The sequence below is a fragment of the Arachis stenosperma genome, chromosome 3 (genome assembly GCF_014773155.1).
Source record: "Arachis stenosperma cultivar V10309 chromosome 3, arast.V10309.gnm1.PFL2, whole genome shotgun sequence".
Classification (NCBI taxonomy): Eukaryota; Viridiplantae; Streptophyta; class Magnoliopsida; order Fabales; family Fabaceae; genus Arachis; species Arachis stenosperma.
The window spans coordinates 172,572,334-172,588,829 of NC_080379.1; the positions used below are offsets into that span (position 1 = coordinate 172,572,334).

The 16,496-nt window shown below is 40.6% G+C and overlaps 1 protein-coding gene across 1 annotated transcript; it reads right to left on the minus strand.

Moving 5' to 3' along the window:
• Positions 1–946: 946 nt before the first annotated feature.
• On the minus strand, positions 947–6,199 carry LOC130970205 (T-complex protein 1 subunit alpha). Its single transcript, XM_057896202.1, has 16 exons — positions 5,835–6,199; positions 5,669–5,758; positions 5,499–5,585; positions 5,340–5,399; positions 5,174–5,224; positions 4,935–5,030; positions 4,744–4,809; positions 4,323–4,540; positions 3,760–3,856; positions 3,222–3,308; positions 2,848–2,982; positions 2,498–2,602; positions 2,022–2,150; positions 1,793–1,896; positions 1,550–1,640; positions 947–1,445 (listed from the first exon to the last, which is right to left on the minus strand). Exons 1-16 carry the CDS (start codon positions 5,970–5,972, stop codon positions 1,359–1,361), a joined length of 1,641 nt encoding a protein of 546 aa, XP_057752185.1. The 5' UTR covers positions 5,973–6,199; the 3' UTR covers positions 947–1,358.
• Positions 6,200–16,496: the final 10,297 nt, after the last annotated feature.

The window sequence follows — 16,496 nt, forward strand, 5'->3', positions numbered from 1 at the left end:
TCTCGGCCAACTCACAAAAGATGGTAGCAGCAAGCACGATCTCAGCTCCTATGCCAAATGGACCCAGCATCAAGTCTCCAAGAACAATTAACACGCCTATGCACATTATTCCACCATAAACTGCAGCAATAACTGATCCTAAGGTTTGTTTGAAATGGAAAAGTTCAGATTGGGATATTTGATAAAGATCGGAAATAACATTGTTTTCATAAGCAAAAAAACCATTCAAATATAAAGATTCAATAAAGGGTGAACAAAGCTAGAGCCACACAAGAATCACGAGCAAAGATGAGGCGACAACAACAGTGAGTGACGCCGCAACTGCAAAACTGGCCAACGAAGAGTAGTTTGACGACGACGACGATGATGGCAGTGATGGGTTGGTAGTGGCGGCAACAAAGGACAGAGGAATGGCATTGCTGTGTTAGAAGGCAACGACAACAGCGAGCAATGCTGAAACTGGCCGACGGAGAGTAGTTCGACGACAGCAACATTGATGATGGCAGTGGTGGGTTGGTAGCAGCGACAGCAGGCGAAAGATGAATGGCATTGCTATGTTAAAAATCGACGACAGTGCGCAACGCAGGAACTACTACGAAACTGGCCGATGGCAACAATGATGATAGCAGTAGTGGGTTAGTAGTAGCGACAACAAAGAGAGGAATGGCGGCATTGAATAAAACCAATTTTATTTGATTTAAAACCAAACTAAACCCCAAAAACTTTTTAATAAACTGATTTTGTTAAAATCTATAATTTCATTTCAGTTTTTTATTTAAAACAATTTCAGTTCGACTACAATTCAATTTAGTTAAATTGGTTTTTTTAAACACCCCAAAAAATATCTTTTCCCCTAAAAAAGTCACTTTTTCATACTCTATAAAAAAAATAGGTTATAAAATTACTTCAATCTGAAGTAACATGGCCTATGTGGACTATAGCACCATACTTTGTAACACCAATTCCATATCAAGTGGCGGATATGTTGCTTCTATCAACAAATTAAATTAGCATCACGTTCCCACTTTCCCATGTTTTTAGTTCTTACATTAAAAACGTTGGATGAGCAGCCTACCAACAAAGTTCCCAATCCACCAACACTGCAACTTCTGTTACACATAATGCCATTTTCTAACTGGTCAAAAACCATCGCAATGTTCCATTGTGGTCCCGTGCCCAGAAAATCTCAAAAATGTAAAATTAAAATTAATAAAGGAAAAAAGACCTTAAATTTAAAGAAAATAAAAGCTACTTTGAGAAAGAAATTAAAAGCCTCCCGCCAAAACCACACAACACAGGGCATTTAAAATGATGAGGCCCTCTTCAAATGCACAACCTATTCAAACTTGGATTACGGACTATTCCTCTCCATCTTGATTTTCATCCTTGATAAGCTTGATCATGTCATCAATTCGAAGGATTGTGATGGCAGCTTCAGTGGCAAACTGAAAAAAAAAAATCAAAAATAGAATCGTAATAATTTTTTGCTGAGAAAGCTATTAGGAACCCATGGCTTCAAGTTCACAAACTAATGTAACTAACTAGTTACCTGAATAATTTTGACTTTGCTCATTGCAGGCTCAATGACACCAGCCTCCAAGTTGTTTCTGATCTTTCCTTCTGCGAGATCCAAACCCATGCTGAAGATATTTTGAAACAAGAACGAAGAGGTTATAATAAAATACAAAATAGAATACTTCAAGTGCTGGGAATATAATAAACACGAAAGCAAATAGGAATTTAATAATAACGAAGATAAGGAAAATATAGTTATCAATAACAGGTAACTTACCTTGATAAATGTTTTTTATCAGCTTTAGTTTGGGCTGTATGGTGGTAGGCACGTAATTTTGCAACCAGCTCAGTAGCATCCTTCGCAGCGTTGACAGAAAGCACCTGCACCACATTCATGTCATCAATATGTTTTTTAAGCGATTATATGATAGGACACTAGGATATATATCTATTTGAAGAGCCACATGACCTAAAACCTTAAGCTGTTAATTAAGCTTATCACTTACCTTTGGAATGATTAACAAAGATTCAGCAAACTCTGCTATGGCCAACTGCTCCCTGGATCCTAGAGTTGTGGCAAGGTATTCCAAATAAACTGATAATGCTGATTCAACAGCACCTCCACCAGCTACCACCTAAATTTTATTGATTGAAAAATTAAAATATAAAAAAAAGGGAAATAGTAACACAAAAAAGTATCTATCAGTGTCCACAGGGAAACAGAAAATTCTTTATAGTTAATTAACATGACAAAGAATAGCAATGTAAACATCAAATCCAAATCCTAAATCATCACCATTGCAATGACTGACTATAGTTTTCAACGTATTACCTAACTGCTGGTAATAATTTTAACACAGCTGAACAAGAGTTGCAAAACTCGTAATATTTTCCCAGATGAAATACAAATCAAATCATTTCAAAACCTTCAGATTATTTGAAGATAGAAAAATAAGGTCGAAAGCAAAACACAGCAAAATACCGTATTTGATTCAAGAGTTCTCTTGACAATTGATAATGCATCATGAAGAGCTCTATCCATCTCATCAAGCATGTAGTCATTTGCACCTCGAAGAACCAAAGAAACCTATAGAATCAAATAATACAGAATGATCAATCTATGAAATTTTCAGGATTTTTCTTAACATATGGAAGGAGATCAGGCAATTTCCAGCAATGATTTCTATTTTTATCAGAAATTCTATTTTTCCTCTTTCTGCTATGTAGCAGGGTCCAACCGTCCAAGATCCTCCAAAGTCCATGTTTTAAAGTATTTCTTACTTTATATAATAAACAAAAAATTTAACTAACAATTTAAATCCATTAACTTACTGCACTTGTAGTTTTAGTTCCTTTGATCATAACAACAGCATCATCGGATATGCGCTCTTCGACAACCTCATCTGCATATCCAAGAAACGATGGTTCAAATGTTTCCTCCCCTTCCATATCAGCAAATGTCGAGACCTGTGCCAACAAATCATGGTCAAGTCAAAAGGTGGTGACAAATAAAGAGAAATACAGCTAAAAGCTAAAAACAATTATTTTTTTAACCAGGTCAAATGTAACTAAATCTTGAATAATCACACCTGGTTTAAATATACATAAAGCTAACGTCACATAATCATTTTCAGTTTTACTATCAAGTTTAGTACCTTAAGCTGCAGTTAAAATTTAAAAATAAAATTTGAATAAAACAGCCATACCAATGTAGCACCAGTTGCCTTGGCAACGTGACGCATATCCTCTTTCCGCACACGTCTTACAGCAATTGCACCAGCCTCAACAAAGTACTGAAACAATAGATTAAATAATTAGAATATTACTTAAGACAGAAAAAATTTATGATTCTTATGTCAAGAAACCAGACATAATTTAAACAGTAAACCACACAATGCATCAATTTGACTCGAGCCTTTTATTGGTGCAGGAAGCAGAAAATTAGTAGTAGATAATGAATATAGTAGATGACAAGAAAACTTTCATAAAAAATCTAGCTGCAGGCATAACATAAGTTCTTTGGTGTGATGCCTAAAAAGGAAGAACCCTAGATGTGGTGTTTTGGTAACTAAGCTATATTAATCCTACAATTGAAAGGCATTCTTTTTCCTTATCAACATGTAAAGCATAATAAAAAAAATTAATTATTTTCTGCGCATGCCTAAATGAAATAATTACAACTAATGTCTCTTGCAGAAAGTAAAAACTATTAAGAATTTCAAAGAAAAAAAGAAATTAATATACCTTGAGTGCCATGTCATCAATTCCTTTAGTAGTCAAAACAACATTGGCTCCAGCTTTCAATAGTTTTTCAATGCGTTCCTTAGTCATATCAGCCTCTCTGCAATACGAAATAAAATGACCAATTGCCAAGCCATGGAGTGAAACTTGGATATTATTTTATTTCCGAGGTGGTAACAATATTGTTTTAGACAAAGCACAAGCAAATTTCCACAATAAAGGACATTGGCATTACACAATTATTTACTATTTTAAGTAATTGAAAAATTATAGAATTATTAACCATAACAATAATCAAAGGGAAAAATCTATAAAGGGAAAATTTCAGTGTACACAAAGGGAAACCCCTGGCAAATTCTTAAGACCATTTTAAAATTTAACACTTAGCAATATATGGTGAACAGCAACTGTGTTGGTATATAACACTATTTAATTTTTAACAACAAAATAAATATTCCCGCTGAAATATGAAAGGGAGTCTGGCAGGATTGTTTTTTAGAATAATATGGAAGGCATGATCATATGTCACTGACAGAAGATTTAAGCATAGATTGTACTAATATTACCTTTGACGAATTTTCTCAAGCTCTCTGGGATCAGTAACTAATACTTGAACACCCAATTGCATTTTAGTCTTCTGAAGATTAAAATCAAGACAGGCAATTTTTGCAGGGGCAACCCTAAGAGGCATTCCTTGAGCTGCACGGCCAGTATTTAGAGCATAACCATTCATCAGAAAGCTGTCTCTAGCACTTTTTCCATGAGCCTTCAATATATTGATTCCCTATAATAATGGTGAACCAAAAAAAAAGGACACAGAATAAAATCCAGAGAAAGACCGTGATAATTAAAGCACGTAAAGGCAAGATTTAACTAATTGAAGTACACATCACAGATTCTCAACACATGCTGAAAATAGAATGTTTTAGTTTCACCTAGGAGCAAGCCATATAAACAATAAGATGAAAAGGAATTCAAAAAACCAACCTTGATTGGGTATTTAACTTCCCCCCTAGCATTGGTCATCTTTACAGCTTGCACTGCCTCTACGACCTGTGTAAATAACCAAAACCACCAGAACCATAAGCCCACATGATGAGAACTGAAACTGCTTTTTGCAATTGCGCAGTCCATATCCCCAAAATTTAACCTTTTCAAGCACTAAACTTCAAACATACCAAGTTAGCAAAGAAGTCGCTGTCACCAGCTATCAACTTTGACGACATGCTGGTCTTGGCACAGTTAATAAGGGATTCCTTTCCAAGCTTGTCAACCTAAAGTCAATAGACAAATCCGATTTAGTAACAAATAAGATATACAAGAGCTAGTAACTGCATCGCACTTATGGCAAGAGAAGCAAGCTCTGATCAATACAAAAATGCAGAATGGGAAAGCTGTATTAGTAGGCAATCGATACCTTGACGGAGAGCTTTTCTTCAACATATTTACAAGCTTCCCGCATCGCAAGCTATCCAGAGTAATCCACAAGTCGAGAAGTTATTCGAATCATACTCCAGAACAACATAATTTCTAAAAGTGGCTGCAAAGACAGAAGAAAAACCTATAAAATTGAAACGACTTACTCTGTATCCGCTGATAATTGAGGTTGGGTGAATCTTATTCCTAACAAGGTCATTTGCTCTCTGCACGAGAAATCATAACTTAGATACATGATATTTATTAATAACAATGAAAAAGATAAATAAAGCATAAGAAAAAGAAAGAGTTGAAGTGCCAATTACTTTGAGGAGCTCAGCAGCGACAATGACAACGGAGGTGGTGCCGTCACCAACTTCTCTGTCTTGAAGCTCCGCGAGTTCAACCAATACCTGAAAAGCCAATCCCTCAGCATCACAATTTGACAGCAACAACAACAACTGAAAGTGGAGAGAGTGAAGAAATGGAGTGACACCTTGGCAGCAGGGTGCTCGACTTCCAACATCTTGAGAATAGTGGCGCCGTCGTTGGTGATGGTGACGTCACCAATGTCATCCACGAGCATCTGAGGGAACAAAACGAATGAATCAACCAAATCAAAGAGATCTGAAGGAGAAGAAAAGAAAGTGGAGGTGGTGGACCTTGTCGAGGCCGACGGGACCCAAGGAGGTCTTGACGATGTTGGCGACAGCCTGGCAGGCGACGACATTCTGAGTGCGGACGTCCTGGCCGGACTGCCTCTCGCCGGAGATGTCTGGTGTTTGAGCGACCAGTGCCATTTTTGTGAGAGAAAGATTCAGAGATTTAGGGTTTCAGGGACTGCAGAGTGTATAAATCAATGGATGATGGAGTCGGGAAGTGGAAAGAAGAGGAGGTCTTGGCGGGACTGTTAGGGCTTTCTGGATGCTTCACTCGCTCTTCAGGCCAGTCAGTCAGTCACACTAAAAGGGTTTTAGGGTTCACTCTCAGTTTCAAAATTTCACAACCCCCCCCAACTTTTCCTTTTTTCAATCCTCCTCCACTCCTCCGTGCTTCCTAGGTTAAATATGTAATTTTCACTTTATCTCCATTCTTTTTATGATAATTCGTTTTACAATAAACTAAAGGATTTTTTTATTTAAATTAAATAATTATATAATTTATTGAAATACATAAATTGCAAAATAATTACTTTAAATAAATAACATACCATATCTTAGATACTGTGAGACAAATATGAATATGAACATATCCCAAGTACTAAAACTCCGGAATATGATGCGTAAAAAATCTGACGTATCTAGAATGCACCTGGGATACGTTGCACGCAAACAACAGGTATTAAGCACCCAAAATGCGTTCAAAACCTTATATGTGTCACAGCACCCAAAATAAGGTCAAAATAGGAATTAGGGCCACAGCACCCGAAATATGTATATTATAGTGTAAGTGTTTATGCACCCTAGATGGTAGATATTTTGGAGAAAAACTCTATATATAGTCTCTTATATAGACTCCCACCCTAGCCATTAGTCACAATTCATTCGTTTCTCTATTCTCTCTTCATCCTTCTACTTTGCTCTCATGGATAATAATCTCTTCTTTTTTATTGTAATTTATCCTAATTAGATAGTAAGAAACGGTGATAAAGGAGTGATTTTTTAGGCTAATTCAACTGTGATGTTGCGCAATTGTCGTGTTGATACTCTACATATGCTAAAGACGGTCATACTGAGTAACATAGAGGGAATAGGTTTCAAAGAGGTTGGACGAGTTACATATAGATTTTTATCAACACTTTCGAGTAGTGGATTTACAAACAAGTTATTCTGGCTTGAAGCTGATCAGCATGTGAGGGTAATGTTCGACGTACATGTAAGGCTAATGCTACAACATGTGATGGAGTGGTATGCTACGGTTCGTGACGTAGATGGTGGTGGTGGGTCGTCCTCTTCGAGTCCTCAAGTAATCCCATTAGATGCAAAACTGGTCCACTTCGCCTAGCCTCGTGATAGTGTTGAACAAGACGACAGCGAGGGCGATTCGGATTATGTTGCCAAAACCGGGTTGTCGACTGAGACAGCATCCTCTGATGAGTAAGAGCCAGAGAATCTCACTGACGGGGTGCTCGATTTCTCCTACCTCCCCCATTGGCCATTCCACAATTGTCAGAAGTTTCAAGTCAATGTCACACTTTGAATTTGGACGCAATACAACTAGATGATCCTTTCAATACTGGCGAAAGGGAGGATTATAACACGGATGGTGGGTTGAAATTTCGACTGAGGAACAAGACAAGGACAAAATAGTAATTTTACCTTATGAATTAAATGAGTGGAATATTCAGTTTTCAAATTATCATTATGAGAGCCATGATTATACGCGAACAAAGAGGAAAGAAATCTTGATGGTAACAGACGCAAATAATCAGGAGATTGATTCAGATTGCACGCTATCATGTAATTATGAAGGAATTCAATTTCAAAATGAGGAATCAGCCATTGGTGTAAGGGAGGGAATTGGGCTTAATGCAAGTAGGCCCAATGTTCTAAAAACTAAGGATGGAATGGACAAAATTAAGGGGGCCCAAATGAATAAGGGAGGGTACGGCCTGTCCAACGCGGTAAGGCTGGAGTTGTTGACGACCCGACCTAGCTGTATGAAGGATTGCGGGTTATGCAGCCCCTGACCCGGTTGGTGGAAGAACCAGCGAATGCAGCATGCTCCTTTATTGGGTCATGGTGGCTGGAGAGGAGAGAAGACGAGGTGACTTTGCTAGGGACTCGGGCCATGAACGATCGCCGTTGTGCAATGCAAGGAGACGGGGAGGCAAAAGCTAACGGAAGAAAGGAAAGCGGCGATGACAGACAGGATATATACTTTGCAGATGGGCGTGCTAGGCGCGACAAAGACGAGGATGAACAGGTCCTTGTGGCTGCACAAGGTCGCTGCTGTGAAAAGTGAGAAGCCGAAGGAGGCGCGGCGATTGGCAGTCACGAAGTCGACGATGAGGCTAGAGACCTGAGCGCTGGACGATATTATGGTGAGGATGAACCTGATCTTGGGAAGAATGCAACACAACAGCAGATCCATGACATTGAACGTTCGGGACAGAACATGGTAAGGGAGGAGAGGGAAGGAAGAGAACGGATTACAGAGAACCTAGGGAGTCCGAAACCCAGGGATGCGATGGCTAGGGTAATGGCGGTAGGGTTAGAAGAAGCATATGAAGCTGGGAGAGGATCTGGAAAGGAGATTCAAGTAATAGATGAGACTGTTGCAGGGCTGGGTAGGTACGAAGATTCGGCGACACACCTTGGAAACCAAATTTAGAGTCTGGAAGAAGATATGGCAGAGAATAGAGAGGCTTGGAAATTAGCGGTTGAATTAGGTGCAATTCCGTGCAGTGATGAAGAAGACATTATGGCGATTCTCCAAGAACAAAATGAAGCATTAGCTAGAAAACGGAGACAGTCGAAGCAAAAGGAGAAAATTAGAAGGAGTCGGCCAAAGATTCGTAAGCAGGTGTGTAATAAATTATATAAATGATTTTAAGCTCTTGGAACATTAGGGGTTTGGGAGGAGTTGCGAAATTGAATATGATAAAAAGCTTCAAAAACAAGTTTAGAGTTCACATGTTGGGGGTTTATAGAAACAAAAAAAGAGATGGTGAATAAATTTGATGCAGCAAGTATTTGGGGTAATGATAGAGCTAGCTGGGAGTGTGTTAATTCAATTGGGGCATCGGGAGGTTTACTATTAATATGGGATGAATCTGTTTTTAAATTAACAAATTTCTATAAAGGAGATAGGTGGTTATGTGTGGAGGGAGTAACGACCAATGATAATTTTCACTATGTTGTGTGTCTGGTATATGGACCGCATGTGAGGGATGAAAAACTATTACTATGGGAGGAATTAAGTTATGTTGCAGGATTGTGCCAAACTCCATTTTGTTACATGGGAGACTTCAATGAAATTGTGCATATAGATGAGAGGAAAGGGGCGACGAGTATATCTGCAACTGCTGAAGACTTCAGAGTATGGATAAATGACATGGAGCTAGTGGACTTGGCGTTTAATGATTGCACGTATACATGGTTTAGAGGTTAGTCTTGTAGTCGTATTGATAGAAGCCTGGTGAGTTTGGAATGGCTGGACGCGTATCCGGACACTCATCTTAGAGGAGGACCGAGAGGATTATCAGATAATTGTCCCTTGATAGTGGAAGGAAGAAGATTGGTTCAGGGTACAAGATCGTTTCGCAGCCTGGATTCATGGTTCACGCATGAAGGCTTCTCAAAGATGGTGAAGAAAGAGGGAGGGGTTGAGAGATGCACAGTTTCTGGATAAGCCGAAGGCGTTAACAAAATCGCTGGGTAAATGGCATAAGCAGCACTTTGGAAACATACTTGAAAAGTTGAAAAGGTTTGAGAAGGATATCAAGAAAGTGGATAATATGGTCAGCAACAGAATTTATGATGGTACATTAAAAGCAAGAAGAAAGGCGCTCGTGAGGTGTTGTGAGCTATGGTATACAAGACAAGATATGCACTGGAAACAAATGTCCAGGTCTTGACATGCCAAGGAGATAGACAAGAACACTAGATATTTCCACAACATTGCATCAGCAAGAAGAAGAAATAACAGGATTGAGGCCTTAGTGATTAACGGGAGGTTGGTCAGGAACCATGCAAAAATCAAGGTAGCCATTAGAGATTTCTATAGGAATCTGTTCCAACAGGAAGCTTTGCCAAATATTAGCTTTCGAGATGGTCTAGTCAATCGGTTGGAGAGGGAGGAAGCTCAAGCGTTAGAGGTGTTACCGTCGGAGGAGGAAGTTAAGGATGTAGTATGGGACTGCGAATCATCTAAGGCACCAGGCTGTGATGGGTATAACATGAACTTTATAAAAAAGTGTTAGGAGGACATTGGAGTGGAAATTACTAAAGCTATGATGACTTTCTTTGAGACGGTAAGACTACCAGCAGACTCCAATGTTACCTAGGTAGCGCTGGCACAGAAATTTGTGGGTGCAAAGGATATAAAGGACCTTAGACCTATAAGTATGGTTGGATGCATTTATAAGGTAATATCAAAAGTGATGACAAAGAGAATGAGGAGAGTTATGCCAGGCTTAGTAGGGGAATCGCAGAGTGCTTTTGTTAAAGGAAGGAGAATACATGATAGAGCGTTAATAGCATGTGAAACTGTACAATGGCTAAAACTGAAAAGAAAGGCGTCAGCAATCATCAAATTGGACTTCCAAAAATCCTATGACAGAGTCAAGTGGAACTTTATTGATGTCGTCCTAGAAAAGATGGGGTTCGGAAGAAGATAGAGGGCATGGGTTGCAGAGTGTATCAGGTCAGCATCTATCTCCATATTGATTAACGGGTCAACTTCGAAACTGTTCAAGATGGAAAGGGGGCTGCGGCAAGGCGATCCTTTATCACCGTTTCTGTTCGTCCTTGTTGTAGATGTGTTGAATAGGATTATTGGGGAGGCAGTTAGAATTGGGAGGATATCTCCTCTTCTAGTCGGTAGGGATAATATAGAGTTATCACACATGTAATTTGCTGATGACACTATATTGTTCTGTCCACTAGAGGAGGAGACAGTGCGAAATTACAAGAGACTATTACGGTGCTTTGAAGTGATGTCCGGGTTGAGCATTAACTTTGAAAAGTCCATCTTGATACCAGTAAATTGTAGTCAAGAATGGGTGAATCAGATGTGCGGTCTTCTAGGGTGCCGAGCGGCAACTTTACCAGTGAGGTACTTGGGTATTAATCTTGGAGCAAACCCAAGACTGGTAAAAACATGGAAGCCGGTAATAGATAAGGTGGAAGAGAAACTTAGTCTATAGAAAGCAAAGGTCCTCAGTAAAGCAGGGAAGTTGGTCCTCATCAAGTCAGTCATCAATAGTCTACCAATTTATTATCTCAGCGTGTATAAAATGCCAGCTGCGGTGGCGAAAAAATTAATCTCACTACAGCAAAGGTTCTTTTGGGGGAAAGATGATGGAAAACCTGGATTGGCTCTTGTAAAATGGGAGATGATACATGCACCGAAGAAACTAGGAGGTCTAGGTGTGGGAGATGCTTTGATTAGGAACACTGCCTTATTGTTCAAGTGGTGGTGGAGATTTTCTAAGGAAGACTGTCCGCTGTGAAATAAGATAGTGTGCTCGTGCAATAATCTGAATCCTACCCAATTATTATCTACTCAAGCATCACCACCAAAAGGGGGCCCGTGGAAAGAAATATGTAACTTGCAAATAAAAGAGCAACTGTCAGACAGAGGATGATTGATGGACTTGTTATGGAAGTTAGTGATGGTAAATCAACCAGATTCTGGGAGGATACATGGTTATAGTCGGGGAAGTTGAAAGACTCATTTCCGAGGCTTTTCTTGGTTTCAAATAACAAAGGATCCGTAATTGAGGACTGTGGATTCTGGGATGGGATAGAGTGGGTGTGGAGCTTCCAATGGAGGAGGGAACTCCGCCAATGGGAGATAGACAATCTGAATCAAATGCTCGATATCTTGCACGTTGTGAGATTGATAGCACATGTACAATATAGAGTGGTGTAGAAGTTTGACAAGGAAGATGTTTATACTACTAACTCATTTGTGCAGGTTTTGCAGGAACAGACGATGACAGATGATATCCTTAGCTACAAGTTCACAAATGGAATTTGGAAAGGACTGGTGCCCCTTAGAGTTAAGTTGCTTATTTGGTTTGTGCTAGTAGGTCGAGTTAATACAAAGGAGCGGTTGAGTAGGGACATCATTGCCCAGAATGATAATGCTTGTGTGATGTGTAACAATGAAGTTGAATATGTACAACACTTGTTTGTTACGTGTGAGTTTGCGTGGCAGGTCTGGTGTGCGTGATTCGCTCACGTGGGTCGGGCATGGTGCATCCCGGGGTCCATAAGAAAACTCTTTGAGAGATGGAAGACGATTCCTATGAAGAAATACGAGCGTAAAACATGGTTAGTGGGTTTCTTCTCAATTATATGGAACATCTGTCTGTGTCGAAATGAACTCACTTTTCAGAATAAGACAATGGTCGTAGTGGATTGCATTGCTAGATCACTTTGTAGTTCGAGAAAATGGTGTAAAACTAACTCATGTTGTTGATGGCTATGCCAAAGATGACATAAAAATTGCTTTGTTTCTTTATTTCTTTTATTGTTATATGCTCCACCGAGTATGTTGAGCTTGTTTGTCATTTAAAAAAAATATAATACTAATTATTGTTCACAATCATATTATTATTATTATTAACAACGTAAACTAGCTACCGTTATAAACATATATATGCATATAAAAGTAAAACTAACAATCATCTAAATAATATTAATATTATCATTTAATTACTATAAATAACATTAACTCATAAATATTATTATTTCTATATTTATATTTAAAAAAATTAAAAAAATAATTACATAATTAGCTTGACTAAAATAATTACCAATGTGAAGTTGAGGACGATCAACTTTATTTTTTAAGGCATTGTGATTAATTTTTTGGGTGGGTAAGATATGAGTTATGAAAATAAATGGGAGTGTTGTAGGAAAGGAAGAAAGTAATATTCAAAGAAGAGGAAGAAAGCTTGAGAGAAAGAAGATAGGAGCAGTATGGCTTTAGTCTTCAATGTTAGAATGCATGGGCGACACGTGGGGAGTGACCACAAATCTGAAGGTCAGATTTATGAACCACTTTCTCATTGTTAGATCTGTTTTGCTTCACTCCCGTTTTTTGGATTGGAAGGGTTTCAAATTTGAGACTCTAGATTTTGCTCACCCATAATTAACGTCCGATCTTCTTCAATTCAAGTTTGATGCTTCTCCCTAGCCTCAAATTTGAGGCTCCGAATTCACTGAAAACGGACTCTCCGATTTTGTTCCTCTAAAAATCAGAGGCTCAAATTTATCTTTTACACTGTTAACAATCATCTACACCCATGGATCACACACACGTCGACAATAACAGTAAAAATTACCATCTGCCAGTAGGGGTGTTCGCGGTGCGGTTGGATCGGTTTTGAGTAAAAAACTCATCCGATCCAAACACTAATTTACTTGCGGTGAGGTTTGGATTGGATGGTGTTTTAAAAAAAATCCGATCCGATCCGATCCAATTTCAAGCGGTTTGGATTGGATTGGATTTGCGGTTTTGTAAATTAAAAAAAATAATACATATAACAAGTCTTAACATCAAATTTTAAATAATTAACAATAACGTAACAAGTCTCAACAACATCTTAAAAATCCAACGATAACAGAACAATAGAAATAAAATTATAGGTCAGTTAAAATAAACAAATAAATAATATTTTGAATATAAAATATTTATTAAATAATAATAATACATGAATAATGTACAGAATGACTCTGGTACGGTTCAGGAGGAGGATCGGGAACTTGCGGGCCGAGGCGGATGTTGGACTGTCCAGACAGAGCGGGGGGTGGTACCTGCAAAGACACTCCGACGCTCAAGTCAGAATAGATCTAAGAGGTTGAAAGTGTGAGGGGTGAATGAATACCTGGGGGGACCTTGGTCCTCTTATTTATAGGTGATGATAGTTATCTTATTTTTATCTTGTTTGGTCAAGATAAGAGGTGTTTGAATTCGAAAGTTGGTTATGAGCTCTGAAGGGCCGGTTTTGGGCCTTCAGGTCGAAACGGGTTCCTCCCGATAAACCGGGTGCGTAGGATCCGTGGGTCGGATCCGTAACAATTGCCCCCGCAGCGGGAGAACGAGTGGGATCGTGCTGTCGCTGGGAGACGTTTGTTCTTGTGGTGGGCTTTTGATTTTTTCTCGGGTGCCCGTCTGGTCCTTTCGATATGAGGTCGGCGTCTCGATTTCGCGTCATGGAAGATTCGTCTGACCGTTTAGGTCTGACGTGACTCTTCCGTATCAATCGTGCTTGTTACGTTCTTCGAGGCGTTACTTTTTTCGATGGGGGTATTTATTGTGAGGGGACGTTTTCTTCTTTTGCCCCTATGGGTCTTCATTGTGCCTAGGGTTAATTGTGTCCTTTTGCCCCCTTTTGAAACCGCTTTTTTACTTTTGTTTCAGTTCCCTCGTTCGTTTTTATTTTCTTCTTCATTTTCTCTTCTGAAAAAATTCGTCGTCTGAAGGGAAGTTCCTCTTGGTTTTTTGGTGCTGCTTTGCTTCTTCCGTTTTTCTAGCTTTCCTCAAGCTTCCTTCTGTATCATCAGGTTGGCATGTTTTTCTTTCCGTCTTTTTACTCTGCAAATATTTGTTCTGTCCTTGCCATGCGTTTGTTTTGCTTGTATACTGTTTTACTGTTTGTTTACTGTGTTTGGTATTTTCTGGGGGGTAGTATCTTTGAGTTTGGAGGGGCTGAGCACCGCCGTGTTCGCTTAATAGCGGTGGCGAGCCACCGCGCTGGTTTGGTAGTGGTATTAGGTTTCTATCTTGCTTCTACGTAGAGTTAGTGGGCTGATGGTGGTGCTCCTCCCTGTTTTAGGTATGCAGCGTCGGAGAAATGAGGGTGTGGGTGCCCCAGTAGCCCCCTCCAGGGGCGTTCCCAATCGCTACGGTTGGGTGACCAGCGATGTGTGGGGCGTTCCGTCGCGAATGACGGAGGATGATCTTCAACGGCTCCGCGATCAGGGGGCGATCTGTGGTGGTGGCGATGAGGAAGGTCGGTATGAGCTCGTGCTCCCTGATGCCGACGAGCGCGTCTGTTATTTAAACCTTCATTCGCCCACCGTGCCGGACTGGATGTGGGTTTATGAGTCTATGTTTACTCGGCTTGGCGTGCGGTTCCCGTTTTCGCCGTTTGTTCAGGGTTTGCTTAGTCGGTGTTCCGTAGCGCCGTCTCAGCTTCACCCGAACAGTTGGGCTGCCGTGTGATGTTTTGAACTGGTGGCCGGTATCTTGATCTTCCGACTTCTGTTCCTATTTTTCTTTTTCTTTTCTTATGCACTCTTCCGACCAAGGAGGGGAAGCATAAGAAAGGATATATGTCTTTCCGTGCTCAACCTCATCGCCAGATTTTTGGGTTGTTTGAGGATTCTTTTCACGGGTTTAAGTGGGAGTATTTTAAGGTGCGTCCCGTTCAGGGGCACCGTCCGTTTTGGCTGACATTGGAGGGCGAGCGTCGGTTTCCGACGTATTGGAACTTTGGTGCTGGCCCGTCGGTTCTGACTAAGATTAGTTATGATGATTTATCTCGGGAGGATAAGGACATTGCCAGCGTTTTGTGGCATTTGTTTGGCGAGCGTCCGTTGAATCCTCGAGACGTTATGGGGGATCCTGAGGCTTGTCGGACATATATTGGTGTGTTTTTTTTTTAAACTTCTCTCCTGCTTCTTTTCAGTTGAGATGGCTGGTGGGTTGACTTCTTTGGCGAGGTTGAAGGTAGCGTTGGTCCGGGAGGAGGGGTCGTCGTCTCCGTCTACTCCTGTTTCGAATCCGGCCGTGGAGTCTCAGGCTGCTTCTCAGGGGGTGGTTTCTTCGGGGGCGCCTGCTGGTGCTCAGGCTCCTCCCGGTTCTGCGAGCTCGCCTGAAGTCGTCGTAGTGACGGCTGCTGAGGCTTCTCGGAAGAGGAGTAGACCTGAGGAGCCGGGTAGCGAGAATTTTGAGGAGGAGGGTTTGGTACCTAGTGTGATGGATCGACGTTTTGATGCCTCAGGGTTTATTGATCAGCACTTGATGCCCGGAACGGAATCGTTTTTTGATGGCTGTGATGTCTCGTTCCAGGCTAAGTCGGTGTACCGTGCCCTTCTTCGTTCTGCCGTAGTTGTTCGGAAAGCCGAGTCCGTGATGGCTCAAGTTGGTTTGTTGGACAAGAAGCTTCGTCAGTCTCTGGCTGATGTGTCTAAGCTGAAGGAGGAGCTTGAGGCTGCCAATGTCGCAAAGGAGAGGGCGGTGAAGTCTTCTGAGGAGGCCGGGGCGGAGATTCTCCGACTTGCCGGTGTTGAGACTTCGCTTCTCTCTCAATTGGCTGAGGAGCGGCAGCGTGCTTCAGATGCGGGTTCTCAAGCTGCCGTGCTTCTTGCTGAGTCGGAGGCTCTGAAGGCCGAGGTTGCTGCTCTGAAGAGAGAGAAGACGGGGCTGTTGGCTGACGCTAAAGATGCTATTACTGCTACCGAGGAGACGATGAAGGCACAAGTTTTGGTGCTGGCTCCTGGCGTGGATGTGTCCGTGATGGGAGCGTTTAAGGTTGTTCGTGATGGTCGTATTGTAGACCTTGAGTAGCTTTTTTAATCTCTGTAATTAGTATTTTGAACTTTGCTTATTTCTGAATGTTTTGAATGGCTAAGGGCCGTAACTTC